The sequence below is a fragment of the Meleagris gallopavo genome, chromosome 8 (assembly GCF_000146605.3).
Source record: "Meleagris gallopavo isolate NT-WF06-2002-E0010 breed Aviagen turkey brand Nicholas breeding stock chromosome 8, Turkey_5.1, whole genome shotgun sequence".
Classification (NCBI taxonomy): Eukaryota; Metazoa; Chordata; class Aves; order Galliformes; family Phasianidae; genus Meleagris; species Meleagris gallopavo.
In genome coordinates, this window is record NC_015018.2 from 3,360,461 (window position 1) to 3,378,033 (window position 17,573).

General features: G+C 38.9%; 1 protein-coding gene across 7 annotated transcripts in view; it reads left to right on the forward strand.

Annotated features, from left to right (window-relative positions):
* Window positions 1-17,573, forward strand: part of PCDH15 (protocadherin related 15) — a 566,546-nt gene that overhangs the window by 328,985 nt on the left and 219,988 nt on the right. For all 7 annotated transcript variants that reach the window (XR_002117515.2, XR_004160438.1, XR_002117520.2 and 4 more), the window contains 3 exons: window positions 941-1,101; window positions 4,633-4,788; window positions 12,551-12,670. Coding sequence is in view for 3 of the 7 variants with exons in the window: in XM_031554340.1 (XP_031410200.1) it covers window positions 941-1,101; window positions 4,633-4,788; window positions 12,551-12,670 (437 nt within the window). In the remaining 4 variants the exon portion in view is untranslated. The remainder of the gene's footprint in view (window positions 1-940; window positions 1,102-4,632; window positions 4,789-12,550; window positions 12,671-17,573) is intronic.

Sequence of the window (17,573 nt, forward strand, 5' to 3'; positions counted from 1 at the left end):
AAAAAAAAAAGGTGATGATCTACGGGAAGCTGTATGCTGCTTCAGTTCCACTAGCTTGGGGTAAAATTGTACAGAACTAATTGCATGAGAGGTTACATCTTAAAACTGTTTTTTCTCACATGGCAAATGGTATTTTTCTTCTGACTTAAAGACCACACTTGTTCTGAAGTTGCTGATGTTTGGTGGTGTTCTTACTGTCATCTCTAAAACAGGACTTTCAAAATAATTCAGGAACCCTTACAGTTGCGTTCTCCTTAATAAAACTGAAAAATATTAAGACCAGTGCTTACTGTTTATATAAATACTGTGCTTTCCCATCTAAGGCTCCGCAGTGGAACGTTTGTGGTAGTCAGTAATGCTTAACATTTAGAAAGGAAGGAAGTTGGAATGTTTCACAGAGGAAATCGTGTGTCATGAACTGGCTAGACAAGCTGTTGGGCAAGACATCTAACTGGCATGATGGGACAAGCGAAAAGAAAAAGCACGTTACATATGTTGAAAAGATGTTTGGTATTAATTAGTATACCGTGTTCTTGTAAAGCTCTAAGAGAGCTTTCTGTAATTGTACCTTTTCTCCTTGGTGTATCACTCTTGCTCTGGAAAAGTGCATTCCTTTGACTTAAGATTGGGTAATGATTAATCGATGAAGAAAAAACTCATAATTTTAAATAGGTATTCTTGGTGGATCGCTTCTTCAACATAAGTTATAGCAATTTGAGTTTCTTGTAGTACTGTATGAAAAAACTTCAGCGTCACAGACAGTTTTTCGTTACAGATAATAAGGCTCAGGCTTAAACATCATCTGAGTCATAAAATACAGCTTCCTAACTGAGGTTTCTGATATTTTTTTTAGTGTTGCTATTGTTATCAAAATACATAAAAAAAAAAAAAAGCTAATGCATACATAAAATTCCTCCCTGTGTGCCTTTTGTTTTTGCAGGCACTATCCTGGTTGACAATATGCTGATCAAAGGGACAGCAGCAGGGCCGGACCCCACCATTGATCTCTCCTTAAAGGACAACGTTGATTACTGGGTGATCCTTGATCCCATCAGCCAGAGGTTGTATTTAAACAGCACTGGCCGAGTTCTGGACAGAGATGTAAGTTTGGAGCTTGTGGTTGGTTTTCTTTTCTCCCCGTAGACTTCATTTTCATTCATGTAAGAATCTGTGTATACTTACAGGATGATCGTGAACATAAGAATTGCTGTAATATAATGTGTTGTCCCCTAGATGACTGCAAACAGAATCGATTGTTAGAACTCGCTTAGGAGCATGGTGAAACTTGGTCATGAAAATTACACGTGGGCAAAGACAAGAGTAAGGACAAGAACAAATGACCGTGTATTGGCAGAAATAGATACGGAACCAAACTCGGTTGTTTATTGAATTAGGAGAATTTTTGCTTTGCTGCTTTGTCTGGGAGGTGAAGCGCTGCTCACTCCATGTCCCTTTTACACTTAGTGTCTTTTAGCACAAGCTTGCTCTAGCTGTGTACACTTATGAGATGGGAGAAAAAGCAATGGAGTTATGTACTCTACAATTCACATCTAAAGCTTGATGTGCTCAAATAAGAATCTGCTAGTTTAAGGGGGGGCTGTTTGTGTATTTGTTTTGAAGGCAGCATTAAACTGGCGTGGTAGCTTTTTCCTATTAGCATTAGATGAATGTTGTCAGGCCACATTTATTTTTCTTTCTAAAAATATGAAATGAGAAGGAGTGTTATCATCTGTACCAATTTTGTTTGAAGGAAATGCTTTTTTAAAATGCAGATACTGTTTTATTGTTACGCTGCAGCGTATACTACAATTTAGCAGAAGCTGCAAGAAAAACTAACTCACAAATGATTGTAATCAACACTGAAAAAGTGATTCAAAGATCATGTGAAGTTCTCCTTGGAATGCATCAGTTTGTTTTATATTAGCTTGATAATTGGTTTGTCTTCTCCATTTATTCTGAGGTGTTCTCAAAAACAACATGCAAATGTATTGTCCTTTCCGTTTTATTTTATTTTATTTGAAGCTAATTGGATTTAGCTGGGCTTAAAATAGCTTTCATTCACAAACTTTTAATATGTGAAGCGAAGGTATGCAGCGCAAAACATGGCAGAATGGGCATGACGGAGCAAGGAAATCCCACTGCATCAAGTGCCAAAAACCCAGCTGCCTTTGCAGCAGCACTAGTACAGTAACAGTCTAGCTAAACTCATAAATGCTGTACATCATAATGAATAAAGACACTTTAGAGTGTTGTTCTTTGCAAGATGTAGACTCAGATCACAAGGAAATGAATGGAAAGTATATGTTTGCTTAATTTATGTAAAGTTAATATTGTTTTTCCATTTGTTTTTAAGGGATTATTTCCTCATTTTTACAATGAACCAAAACTGAGAAAAGCCTAGTATCTGCAGAAAGAGGATTATATATGTTTTGATCTGCAGTACTGCAATGCTGAGTAAAATTACTTATGCTTGTCTCAGTGTGTCAGAATATGAAAAGAAAAAATGTGATTTAGGAAAACTGCTATTTTGGGTGTGATCCCCACTGTACAGAAATTCTGGGGTCTCAATCTCAATCAAGTTACGTGTTAAAGAAAATGAAAGCAACCCATGAAAACTCAGCCCAGTGGTCATTGAATATGTGAACCTTATACCATGGACTTGATTAATATGGCTCCGATCTAAAGTTTGTTTCCAGCCATCGAAAGCAGAGCTGTATGGAACTCCCAATGGCGTGTGCAGTTTTTGTCTTTCCTTTGCTTGTTTAACAAAAAAAAAAGCTGTGTTTCTCATCTTTCAAGTGAAAATTGCATGAATCCTAGTAGTTCCAATAGAATTTGGGTTTTTGTTAATTCAATCCTTAAAATTCAAGTTTTGATTACGGAGCAGAAATTGGAGTCTCAGTCACAAATGGAGCATGTGTGATTGCATGCAGTACGTCTGGATTCTCTTCCCATTTTTCTCCTGTAACCCTGCCTGTCATCTCTCTGCTGAACCAGATAACCTGGTCTCATTTTTTTTATTACTTTTCTGGAAAGAAATTTATTAGATTCCGTTGATTGATTTTCACCAAGAATGACAATATATTTTCCAAACAGAATCAGATAGAAAGACAATTCCAGACTTTTTTACCAAAGCTTCAAGTGCTTAGGAAGAATGAATAGACATGAATCGGAGCTGGAAAGGAAGCGAGCTGCTGCAGTGCGTTAGAATAATTTGTCCCCAGTGTGATTAAATATATATTGTGCTTTTAGGTATTAACATTCATTGCTTGTAAATCATGAAAACAACATGTGTTCATTTAAAGATCTGATTTTATAGCTAGGCACTGACCAAGCAGAAATTACGTGTCAAAACAGCCCTACACTGGTCATACCTCAGCAGAGGCAAAAAATTGTGTTTTGTTTTGGTTTTTTTCCACGTCTTTATCAAAAAGACCAAGTGATGGTTGCAAATCCAGAACTTTGTGAATTTACTTACATACTGCTACAAAGAGCTGTGGTTTTTGTAGGTGTTACTAAAAGCAGCAGATAACCTCAGTTGTGTTTTAAATATATTAAAACGGGGTAAAAATTATGTTCTGGAAGCTTGCGAAGAATGCCAGCTTGAAAAACAGAAATGATAACGTTCAAATCTTAATTTTTAAGTTACTGACCATATTTGACACATTCCTACTTTTGTTGAAAGTAGAACCACCTCGTAATTGGCTGCAGACTTTTACAGCAAAGAGAATCAACTCCCAGATAAATGCTCATGCTGTACCTAATTGCTGAGAAAGCAGAGTCTAAGGAGATGAGGGAAGAGTAGATTTTCATTTAAGATCTCAACAGCAGCATAAACCCCCCTTCTTTTCCCATGTCTACTGACTCTTTAAAAACGGATCAGTACCGCAGTCTAAAGGGGAAAGAAACCATATGGTTCTAAAATCCATTGTAGTAAAACTGGAAAAAATCAATCACTCAGAAAAATTGTTGCATTTAGAATGAGTGGAAGCGTAATTATGCAGATATATAATTATGGTATAATTGTAAGTCTAGGAATCTCAATACAAAAACCTGTTTGTGTTCATTGTGCTGTCGGGTACATAGGCATTTTTAAATTATGCTTTTGAGTTGTTTATTCTTTTGAAGGCTTTGAGGTTAATAAATACAGAGGTTTTTTTGTTTTGTCCCTTTCAGTGCATTCTTGCTTTCTACTGCACATCCGATACTAAATCAAAAAGGAAGTTTTTTTATTTGAGTGTTGTGGCGTTTACTGTAATAAAAACAAGAGGGCTTTGGATGGTCTTCACTTAGAGGTGACTAAGTTGTTCTTAAATTACTTGATAAAGGCAATTGGTAGAATATTTAATTTATTTCTGACTTGACCGTTCTGTTCAAATACTAACCAATCAGAAGTTAAAATGTGTGACATTTTCTAGGTATCAAATGATTATTGAAATGGAATAGATTATTGAAGAACCTAACAATTATTCAAAATGTGTGGGGTTTTTTTTTTTCATTCCTGAGAAAGCTGTGAAGAGCTAATCTTGCTGAGGATTTTTAGATGCTGAGCAGTGCTGACATTGGTGTAACATTTAACTCTTCATTCGATTCATACTTGACTATATTAACAGCATGTATTTTCGATTACAGCCTCCAATGTCCATCCAGTCCATTGTGGTGCAAGTCCAGTGTGTTAACAAAAAGGTTGGCACCATTATCAACCATGAGGTGCGGATTGTGGTGAGAGACAGGAATGATAACTCACCTCAGTTCCAGCAGCAGCGATATTACGTGGCAGTAAACGAGGTCAGAATCGATTCCTTGTCGTCTCTCTTTCTTTCCTTTTTCTTACATTTCTTATATATTGTCTGCTTGTTGTGAGAAGCCAACTTCTTTCACTTCTCACTTGAGAACCCAATAAACGTATCCCTTCATTTGTGTCAATTTGGAGAAGCGCAGCACAACCCATATCCTTAAGTTTTTAGCATGAGAGCTACTCTTCCTGATTCCTAGCAGTTACAAAGATCAGCATGCCTTTCACCAGAATGCATATCATAGATGGAATTTTGTGAAGCTGTGTCTCGATGAGTAAGGCGTTGGTTTATGTTACATTTACAAAATGTTCTACTGCATTTTGCAACTTCATCAGCATGACTGAAAGTAAAGCAAATTTATTTATGAAAAATAAGTATATGTCAGAAGTTTTTATTAAGAACCTTGTAGGCTGGTAAAGTTCAAACTACTGCTATTTATTAAATGGTACCTGTGAATTGAAGTATTTTGTTCTTTTATTCTAATAGGGTTGAAATCTATGGATTGGACTTGTCCATACATTTGAAGGTTTTGTGTGGTTTTTTTTCTTGAGCAAATAATATTTCATTTTTCTTTAAAATTTCATTTCTTATTCTCTTAAGGATTAAATAATCTGTTTGTAAACAACACAAAGGACGTGTGTTTGTACTAAATGAGAAGCAGGAACGTATGTGTGATCTTCCAGTACGTGAAGGCATACAGGAAAGCTGGAGGGGGACTTTTTATAAGGGCAGGTAGTGGCAGAATGATGGGAAGTGGTTTTAAGCTGTAAGATGGTACATTTAGACTAGATGTTAGGAAGAAATTCTTTACTGTGAGGGTGGTGAGACACTAGAACAGATTGCCCAGAGAAGCTGTGGATGCCCCATCCCTGGAAGCACTCAAAGCCAGGCTGGATGAGGCTGTGAGCAACTTGGGCTAGAGGAAGGTATCGCTGCCTATAGCAGGGGATTGGAACTACGTGATTTTACAGGTCCCTTCCAACCCAAACCGCTCCATGATTCTTTGAAGTAGAAGTGTCCAAACTGAAACTAAGAGAAAAGGGAAAGACAGGTTTTTTTTCCATCTTCATTTATAGTAGTTAAGAAATTAAACCAGTTACGTATCATAGAGATTATTCAGTGTGTTAGGGAGTTTTGGTTTTCCAGTGTGGCTTGTATGTTCTGTTATGGTCACGATTACTACATTGCTTTAAGGGACCAAGCATGCAGGCAGGGGGTGTTGAGAAAATCCAGTAGTCCCCAGGAAAAGGAGTGGGGAAGTTGTTTGATCGGTTCTGAACTAATTAAGCTCAAAGTATTAAGATAAAAAACAAAGGAAAACCCAACTTTTTCTTAACTGGGGACATTAAAGAGTGGTCTGGAAGCCTACCTGTGTGACCTGCTGTAGGCAGCCTGCTTTAGCAGAGGTGTTGGACAAGATGATCCCTGGAAGTCCATCCCAGCCCCTGCTATTCTGTGATTCCGTGATGAAGGAAGAAAGGATTTTCCATAATTAGAAGTCCAAAAGGCAGAGAGAAAAATGTACCATTTAGAATAGTTTATATTTAGTTTCAAATATCTGCGCTCATTTATTTGCATTACTATTGAGTGAAATGCAATCTTACTCTTTCCACCAGCTGCAGTCTCAATATAATTAGCTTCTTTGTTTCATTTTGTCACTGTTAGGCTTCTATCTTTTGTCATGGCACCACTGTGCCATTCAGGATTACCCCCTGGGTTAATGTTCTCATTAATTAACAGAAAGAAAGAAGTTCACAAAGCATGTCACGCTTCCTTGAAGGTTTCAGTGAATGACTATGTGTTCAATGATAGGTTATCCTGCTAGAAATTGGCACTGCCACTAGTGGATTTAACTACACTGGAGAGGGGGCAAGGGGTGGGTTTTAGATTTCCAAAGATAGTCAGAGCTATTTTAATAATTACTGTTAACTGTAATGCCAGTTAATTCCTGTAAATACTGGATTTTACTTTATTGGGTGGCTTTTCGGTATCAGGATGTCAGGTGGTAAATCGTATTTTGGAGAAATGGAGTTCTGCTTCTGTCAAACACTGATCTGCCCACAACATACTGAAAAACATTTGTAAAGGAAGGAGAGGGTTATTTTAATTCCATCGTAAATCCTAGTTTCACATGACTTTTCATGCAGATATTGTTGAAAATTAAGCTCCTCTTTTTCTGAGAGCTTGGATGGAGCTAGATTTGGTAGGGCAATATCCGTCTTGGTTTATAGCCTAGTTATCTCAGTTTTTTATACTCAGTTGGTTAGAAGAGAAGGATGTCTGTACCCAGACAGAGGGAGGACTTTGCAGATCCATTGAATTTCTGTCAGTGGCCCTTACAGATGCTCTAGTGTAAGCACGGGGAAGCATGCACCATGTTTACTCAGCCAAGCTCCTTCCTCTTGTAGCCATAAAATGTGGTATAATGAAAGCAGTGTATGTTTCTGGCATCTCAAAGTCAAGCAAAGGAAGCAGTTTAGTTGTGTGCATGTAGACATGTAGATGAAGCTATTCTGATTTGTGCGTGTACATGTGTGCATGTATCCATGTCTGTTTTTTTTTTTTAATATATATTTATATACACAAATTTAAAATCTCCATTGTCTCTGGTCCTAATAGTCATGTTAGGAGGGATCTAATGCAGACGCAAAAGATCAATCTGCTTGAAATTAATTGATATTTTGCTAACGAGAAAATTAAGTTGTAATTAAAGTATTGACTCTTTGTAATCTTTTGGGTTATGAAACTGAACTGGAAGTAATTCAGACAGCTTAGCAAAGCACAAACAGAGCTGTTATCATCTAGGAGCTAAGCTTAGCCCTTTCATCAACTTTATCAAGACAGAAAAAATGTGAGCATCTCAGCCAATCCCAAATCCAACTGCTATCCACAGCCTCAGGAATCCCCTTGTAAAAGCAGAAACTAGTTATTTAAGATTCATGCTAAATATTTTCCGACCATTAGAAATACTCTAAAAGGTTACTTCCTTTGTATTTTCTTATATATATTTATTCATATGAAAATGTCACATCATTATGTAGAAAAAATTCCTGACAAGATGACATTAGCCCAGGGCTACATTCGACCATGTATTAGTGACCTAAAGATATTTGTTATTGCAGTATACCCAAATAACATTCTGACAGGCTGAAAAGCATGCAGTTTTTTTGAAATGGGGAAGAATTGTGCAACTCAACTAACACTGTATAGACAAAGGTATTGCCCCAGGGGTTTTAAAAACATGTAGCCTGATATGGAGACTAGAAACTAAAATCTCGTAATTCTGAGACAGAGTTGGTGTTGGCTGTTTTGTGTTCAACTAATGGATCTGTGCAAATTCATTTCATCTAAATACAACTGCATTGCCTGTGTTCTTAGAAGATACACGTTCTTCACATGGGCCTTACTTGAGTGTTTCTGATGTTTTGCTAATCTCAGTAGTGGTATCATGTTTTAATTGGAAAAGTTAGTGAAGTTAGCAGAGCGCTGTTTGAAGTCGGTGTTGTTTTAATACACGTATGCACACATTACACGATTATGGTAATTTTTCACTTGTAAACCATTATTTTAGGCTTAATTCTTTTCCTTTAAGTTGGCAGAGATGGTAAGTCCTTGCAAAATAAGTGTAACTTCAGCTGTCTTAGAAGTCTGGCTTTGTGTTGTTGAGAATTTGAACTTATCCTGAATTTTCTTTGCTTCTGGTGTGATTATTCACACCTTTTTCCATATGGTGTTGAAATAATTAATCTCGGCAGGTAGACATCATCAAAAGAATATTAGCTCAGAATGATCAACTGTAATTCTGTGCTCTGCTCTTTAGGATCATGGTGAAAAATTACTCATTTACAGCTTTGTAAATAGGCAATAATAAGAAAACTTATTTTCAGGATGTTTTATGGAAATGTTCAACGTTCCCATCCGCATCTAGATTTCTAAGAGACATAAATCACATGGGAGGAAATTTATAAGCATTAATGTTGCTGGCTGTGGAAGAGTAAGATTTATCGTATACTTTTCCTCTTTGTGTTTTAATTACATTCTTTTGAAATCTTACTTGTTTCTTGTCATCACAGTTCCTTTTCAACACACTGAATTCTCACTGAGATGATCCTTACACCGATGCTAATGCTAATGTCTGTTTTTCTTTATGATTCCATCTTGAATAAGCTCAGAAACTCGCAGTGCTCAAACATGAGCTTACTGCGTTCCTTTCTGTAAGAGATACTTACATTTAATACAGAGAAAAAAATCATGACCAAAGTGTTCCTCGAGGTAGTTACGTCTAATGGGAAGTGGGACAAGTGCAGCTCTGTAGGCTCAAGTGGCAGTTTCTGGAGCTATTTTTGGAATCTGCTGGAAAGGAGAAGCAAACCAAAGGAACCAAAGATCCTCCTCCCCAGTGTCCCAGAATACTTGATGTCAGAAGATTTTTCCACCCAATCTGTCATTTTCAACCTGTGAAGAAATTCTGTTGCCAAAGGAAGCATGGTGTTCAAGTGCAAGCCTTGACTGGTGACTGAAATTTGCTTTTGTCTGTTTCTCGTAGAAATATAATCTCAAATTAGCAACTTTAGAATAGGAACAAACTTCTTTTCATGCTGAATATGTAGGCTTGGTTGCTTCCTCTTGCACGCCTGCTTGGGCAGGATCAGGCGTGTAGAATTTACTGCTTGATTAGATCAATTGATTAATTCAGTTTTGATGTGGGTCTGATTCAGATGCGCAGAATTATAGATGTGGTGGTCCTTGAAGAACTTGAGAAATTTGCAGACTGTCACTTAATTTCTTGTGATTTAATTGTTGTAATTCAGTATAGTTGGTTTTGGGAGATGCAGGCTGAATTGGACCATTGAATGTTGGATCGTTGAAGTTTGTGCAGGTTTTGTTTGCACTAGTAGAGGTGTCAGTGCGAAGGTCTCTAGGAGGGAAATTCTCACTTAAGTAAAGGAGACACACTGGGTTAAAATGCCTATGCTTGTTTCAGTGTTTTCAGCTTTTTTGTGTGTCTTATAGACACCTCTATAATATTCAGAAGAAAAATATGCCTTTCATTCCCATGGTGTGTCTTTATTCTTAAGGATGCAGCTTGTAAAGTGCTGCAAATGCAAGTAATCCTTTTTAAAACAAGAATAGTGGGACTTATTTCTGTTGATAAAGAGCAGCCATATATATGGTCACGGTGTATATAATTAACTGAGTTCTCAACTGTGCCCTCCACAGCCCAAAATGAAACATAGAGCAAGTTTGTGGTTTGCTTAATTCTCCAAGACAAGTTCAGAAGTTGACATGTTACACTGAAGTGTATCGAGAGAAGATTTCTCCCTAGCTTTCCTGGCAAGGTTTATATTCATTGTTGAGTGTGCTTTCCTAAAGCTGTTTGTAACCTCATAATAATTTATTTTATTTTGCTGTGTCCTGGGAAGGCCCCAGGTGGCTCACTGCTTTTGGAGTGGCTGAGGTGTGTTGTGATGCTGCTAGAGTAAATTGTCACAGTATGAGAGACCTTGGGGTATAGACATAGTGTAGTTTCACGTGCAGTGTGCCTCTGAAATGATGACATATGGAATTTGGGGCAAGTAGGTCAGATTTCTAAATTTTTCCAGAGGTTGAGCTGCTCTTTGCCATGAAATCTCAGGCATCATGGAAAACTGAGTAGGTGTGTTAGTTTTTTCCAGTTTTCAAGAATAGTGAGTGATATGGGATTTTCTTCAGTGCACACAAGAAAACATAGGGAAACTGGACCTCTGCTTGTCAGGTTCATGAAGGCCTGCATGTCTGTAGCCAACTACTTTGGATGCAGCATCTTTTGACATGCTATGAGAGCATGCAGTTGTATTTCTGATGTATACTGCTCTTTCATTTTTACAGCTGTCTCTTTCGTTATCATTTAATCATAGAATCATACAATCGTAGAATGGCCTGGGTTGAAAAGGACCGTGGTGATCATCTGGTTTTAGCCCCCCTGCTATGTGAAGGGTCGCCAACCAGCAGACCAGGCTGCCCAGAGCCACATCCAGCCTGGCCTTGAATGCCTCCAGGGATGGGGCATCCACAGTCAGTTATCTGCACTCTGTCAGAGTCCCATAAACACAGCAGAGGGGTCTGGTTTCCCACCATCAGTCAGTGCGTGTGTCTGTGGTAAATGCCTCCCCGTTCCCTGCAGGCCACTGCACCCAGGCAAAGTGCAAGGCAAAGAGTTGCACAGCACTGAGGGTCAGCTCGCTGCCTTAGGAGCAGTTAGTAGCCCCATGGAGCCAGCTTACAGCCTGTGTGTGGGATGCTTCCATTGCCTGTGCCAGGAGTAGGCCAGAGAGCTACCCGTGGTTACCGTGCCCTAAGTGTGGATGGTGCAGAAGTTAAGCCCTGTGCCAGTTTTAACTTAAAGCTTTGGAATTGATGTTTTTTACTTGAAAGCTTCAGTATTCGGAGCTGTGAAAATATTTCTCAGAGGACTCTATCAGCTATTAAATGGCTTTAAGTAATTAGCAGGTTTATAAATTGACAACAGACTGGGAGCTATGAATGTCTGACAGCTACCTATTTCCTCCTATGCTTGCTTCATGTTATGAACCATTAAGTGTGAAAATTAAATAGCAGTCCACGTTTGCAACAAATGTCCGAATGAGCCATTATCCTTTGCCACCTTCTCTTCATACAGCACTTGAAATTTTTCACACCCCGTAGTCTTTAAGATATGCAGCAACTCGTGGCAAGGAAGTAAACTGGACTGGACCTGAGTATGTAGGCAGGGGCCAGGCATTCTGGCATGGTGAGAGGACAGCAGCAGGGCGTACGGCTGTGAATGATGTCTTTGTCAGATTCAGGGCTATTTGTTCGTTTGGTTCTCAGGTGGATTACTCACAAAGCTTTCTGAATATTAAAGGTCAGAAATGTCAGCTTCAGAAAGGGTTGGGTTTTTGTCTTTAGAGTACAGAATCAGAGAATCACCAAGGTTGTAAAAGGCATCCAAGATCAATCATTCCAACCATCCACATATCACCAGTATTTCCCATTAGCCCATGTCCTGTAGTACGACATCTACACATCTAGTATGATTTCTTGAACACCTCCAAGGATAATGACTTCACCACCTCCTTGAAGAAGAAAAAATTTTTCTCTCATCTTTGATGTCAGTAGGTCTCAATTTCATGCAGCTTGCCCACCCTAGGATAGTTAGAAATTCAAAGTTTCAACATGTAATTTTGTGAGTATTCTGTTTCTGCCAACAAAGTATTGGAGAATATCATTCTTGTCTATGTTTAAAGCCATAAAGCTGTGTGCTTTTGTGTGTGCAGGTGTTATTTGGTGTTGTCAGTGCTCTCATGAGTGTTGAGTAAGTTCTGTTTGCCTTACGGATCATTTTAATTTTCCTTCCCAGGTCTGGAAAGGTAGCTTTTAGTTACTTTTATCTATTTATGTTTATTTAATGAATACTTTTTTTTAATGTTCATCTTCACCTTTTCTAAAACACACGGAGCTGCCCTGATGCATAGGCCGTATGTAATAAAAATGGAAATTTCTTTCACTCCTTGTGACCCTTGGCATCATTTAAAGCAGGGTCTGAGTATATTGTGTCTAAATGCTTGCTCATTCATGGCTTTCCAGGCTGAATAAAGGGGAGAAGAGAACAGTGGCTGTGACGTACATATTAGAACAATGGGGAAAAAAATGAGTGCCTTTCATCTGTGCATCCTTAATCGTTTCTTCTATGCCGCAGAGTTTTAATGTGCATTTTTCTTCCCTTGCTCTTGCAGTTGACTCCAGTTGGAACAACCATCTTTACAGGATTTTCTGGAAACAATGGTGCTACTGACATCGATGATGGTCCAAATGGCCAGATAGAGTATGTCATCCAGTACAATCCTAATGACAAAGTATGTGCCTTTACTTTTTTCCCTTTCTGCATATATATTTTAATATAAAAAACATATACATCTGTGAGTCTATAAATAAATAAATATGTATTTGCTTATGATACATATATAATGATTTTGAAATAAGGAACAAGTAAGTGGTTGCTGTTGGACATCATAAATTCTGAACTTGAAAACTTACTTCCAGTGTAGATTATTCTATTCACCTTGCTTGTCCCGTAAGCTCACCCAAATTTATCTTTCTCTTCAGTGCCACGCTACTATGAGCTATAACATTGAAGCATCAATCATCCCATCTTTTCTAGTGTTGTTCACACACCTTCTCTTTTTTGGCATGTGTTTTCTGTCTGTGACAGATAGTTGCGTTCATTTCTCCGCACTTGCAGTAATGGATTCATAGCTAAGATATATTCATAGTCACTGCTAAGTTTCTCATGAGAGACGTACTGTCTTCCTATATGGTGCTGCTTATATATAGAGAGAAAGAGAGTGAGTTTTGTGGGTTTTTTTAATAAAGCCACTTGGAAAAAGAAATATATATTACTAAAATGAAACAGTAATGTTCTATGCCTGTGGTCTGTACAAGCGTGTCATTTTAGAGACAAAATGTTTGAGGTATTAAATACATGTTGTTTAGGCTCAGATTCGTGAATTTCTCTATCGCAATGCTTTTTTGCATGAGTGATCTATTTGAAGCATCCATCTGCATTTTCTTGAAAAATGAAAATTATTTCGGCAGTGCTGTTTTGAAAACCAAGGTATGATTTGCCATAGGCTAAGAACATTGTTACTGGGGATCAAGTGGTGTGATAATTTAAGTATGCTAGCCTTATAATCTACTCATCTCATGCATAATGTTGGTGTTCTAGTGAGAAAGTACATAGGAAATAGATTTAGCAATCTCTCATTCAAAATCTCTGCTGTTACTTAAGGCTAACTTGAGTAGAAACTTTTTTTTTGGTGGGAAAACAGCAATCTGATTCTAAGTTTCAGTATAGACATAAGTTTAAGTTATACAGAATAGTGAAGGACTCCCATTTGGAGCAACTTTGTTATAGTCAGTCACCTCAATAAATGTTTGCTTAATTTATGTTGCATGCCTGGTTAATGAAACCTACTTCTTTCATCTGTAGAGAGCCTTTATGCATGTAATAGTGTGTGCTTGACAGAAGTCACTTGTAAAGCTGCTTCATTGCCGTTCTCTTCTTGCTGGGAAGATACCCCAAAGTATCTGCTACAAGTGAATTGTCTGCATTAACCTGGGAAAGTGTTGCACGCTCAAAAATGAGGTGTACAGCATAGTGAGAAGTATTTTTGCTTCTCTACTTCTAGGATCCTCCCGTGTTGTGTGTTGAGGATGCCCAGTGTAGTTCGGCACCAGTGACAGGCTACTGCTTTTGAAAAAGCTATAATGCTGATAATTTTCATTAAAGACCAATTAAGAATTAAAAAAGAAAAAAAAAGTTTTAAAAAAAAAAGGTGTTATCTAGAATTCAATTTAGCTTAAATACTTTGTTGTTTAATGGGAACGTATATAAAAGTCAAGAAGAAAAAAATGAGTGCAAAACATGTTGGATGTTTTTCTGCTTCCTTCAGCTATTGTGCAGGTTGATGCCATAACTCTTGGCTCTTAGAATCAAAAGATGAAATTGATTAGCTTGCCAAAAGAATCTTCCAATGCAGAGTCAATTTTAGATCTCTGAGGACTGGTTCAACCTGAAGGTTGAGACAAATGCATCCACCAAAAAGTTCTCGACTCGATCCTTGTGAGCTAATTTTGCTGTGATTTTCTGTAATGTTTGGTGAGGATAACAATTACTTTTTTTGAGTTGCTATGAAATTAGAAGTCTGCATAATGCTTTTGCTGTGCTGAGTTGTAACATACCATGTCCACATCTGCGGAGTAAGTTGATTCCTGATGACTTTCCCCTTCTGAGATAGTTTGCCTTCTGGTATTTTGCCACACTTACACTGAAACTTACGGCGTGTTATCTGTGCAATGTTTCAGACTCATGGTTTATGTCACAAAGCTTCCATGGGAGCCCAGATGACATACCAAAACTGCAGATGAATGACATGGCAGGTAGTTACTGTACAGTCCTCACAGCTCTGTTTGGACCTCTCTCGTGAATGTAAAGGAAACATGACTGGACTTAATGCTCCCGGTGACATTTTCTTTCATTATGAAGTTGCAAGTTAAAACTAATTCCTGTGCCAGTAGGAATCTGTTGGAATTTCAGACTCTATTGTAATAAAGAGATGAGCAATACTCCTGTTTTGTTATGCTTCACTGGCGCTGTTTGCAGGTATGTGCATTAAATGTGTGTCTGGGTAGCTGAGAGCATGGCCATACCAGGTTCGTGTAGGCTGAAACTCCAGAGGGAAAAAAATACAAAGCTTTGCTCTTCTTCGGTGTATACATCATTACCAAAGATGAATCAGAGTTCTTATTTTTTTCAGTAGATCCTATCTGTGGGAGGAGATAAAACATTTCTCCTCTGTGTAGTAATTATACAGTACTTAATATTTCACTGGTTTTAGTTCAGTGGTGTGTAGTCTACCAGGCTCTCCAGAGCATGCAGCCTTGCTACAAAAGGTAGATTGCCGCCTCTCTTGTGCACCTGCACGAGTGAATAGCGAAATTGCAGGAGTTATTTTTATTCTCTTGTCTGAGCTACTGCCTTCCAGGTTAGAACCTGGGAGCGCAGCCCAGAGCACCACTAGCACTTCTTTGCAAGCCAGTTTACTATAGGTGGGAAAGACTGTGGCTCAGGATGGGTGTGGGGATTATCTTGCTGCATTATAGAGAACTGTGCTGGCCTGAGACTTAGGGCAGCTTATATTACAAGAAGCTAGCATGAACAAAGGAGTGGTCATAAAACTTGCACGTGTAACATCAAAGCTAATTGGAAACATGGGTCAATAAAAACAGTATATGTAATTATGATTTGAGTAGATTCGCCAAATCTGAAGGAGCAGTGTCTGAGCATCAGAGGCTGTTACATCAACTGTCTGTTCAACAGAGATCCAAGTTGTATGTGTCTCTGATAATCAGGCTGAAGCAGCAATGTGTGGGAAATTAAGTTATTTACAGAGAGAATGGTGAGGTGCTGGAACAGAGTGCCCAGAGAGGCTGTGGATACCCCGTCCCTGGAGGTGTTCAGGGCCAGGTTGGATGGGGCCCTGGGCAGCCTGGGCTGGTCTTAAATGGGGAGGTTGGTGGCCCTGCCCCCCCTGTGGCAGGGGGGTTGGAGATGCATGATCCTTGAGGTCCCTTCCAACCCAGGCCATTCTGTGAAATCTTGTCTCTGTCTCTTGTCCACTGCATGTTGTGGAGACGATGAAAGCAGACTTCTTTCAGAGATGTGCTGTGAAAGAGCAAATGGTAACAGGTGCAAGATGCCACGTGGCAAATACCAGTTACAAGCTCTAGGTCACACTCTTTTCCCCATTGACGGTGATCAAAGAGTGGAGCAGGAGCCCAGAGGAGTTCTACAGTCTCTGTCCTTGATAATATTCAGCCTCCAACTGGCTGAGGCACAGAGCAGCCCTTGTGAGCTCCCATGTTCTCTGACAGCCTCCCTTATTCTCTGATTCAATTGAACTCTAAAACCTGCCTTTGATATAGAAGGGATTCCGCTATTTTTGTCAGATGTGTTATCATCTGTGTTTAGATCATTTTTTAGAAAGCCCTGTAAATCACTTCAGATTCTCTGAATTTCAAAAGTGTCGTTCTTCAAATGGCTTTGTGCCGCTTACAGTCCAGTGGGTAGTGACAATAATGTGAAACACCATCTTTCTACTGCTGAGGGAGTGGAGATGAACAACCTGGTAGTGACTTTCTAATTTTCCCAAAACGGCCAATTTTAGGTCTGGCATCAGGAAGGTGATCCTTGCCATCCTGCAGTCCCCAGCCTCCTTCACTGCTTTAAATTTGGTGAGCGTGCTGTGTTATAAGGACTGCTGTATGAAAGCATTTTAGTATTTCTTTTCTGAAGCTTTTCAAGGGAGAATCAGTTCTGTTCTCTTGGAGTGTGCAGGCAACAAAGCAGTGTCACTTTGCCAGGAAGCATAAAAGAGCTTTCAGTGTCCCTGACTTCCTGCATATGCTGGCTCATTTCAGTATTGGATGGAGGTGCAGCTGAGCTGTGCTCTCGCTTTGTGTATCTCTTAGTTGCCTTGGAACTTGGTCGTGGTTTGTACTGCAGCAAGAAGTAGATTTTGCAGAGCAGTCAAGGGATATGTATGGGGTGAATCTGATGTGATACCCTTCAGAGTTATGACACAAATTCACACCTGGAAGTTAAACTTCTCATCACCAAGGAACTGGTACTGCAATTCGCTACTCTTCTGGAGCAAGAAGGGTCTCCAGATACAGGCACTTTGGAAAGAAGTTAAAGGGCTTTTTGCTAAAATTCCACTGATGCTTCCCAACAGTTCAGATTGTAGTGTTCCACTTCAATGCATTTTTCTTTTTGCCAAGGAATGCCAGAAAGAGGGCACTATTTTGGGAGTGCATTGGCTAATCCTCTGCCGCAGACACTTTCCCAGTTGTTTCTTTCCTTTTTAACCAGAGATAAATGGACTAAAGCAGCCAGAAGGATCTTAGTTGTGATCTGGAGTTCCCATGCAAGTGCATGAGTGTGCTTACACAGACAGCATCATTTCATTACGATAGTAAAAAACATTGCCTGTTACTTGCATGATTCACATCCCAAAAGGGAGACAAAGCAGTGAACCCTACATGGTCTTTCCTTCTGTTCTAGCTTCCTTTTTTGCCTCGGTAGAAATATTTTGTGTTGATCTTCCTTCTCCCCTGTATGTGTATGTATGCATATATACCTATCTGTACACAGTACCACTGAGTACTTTTTATATATCCAAAGTTGTTTATCAAAAAAAA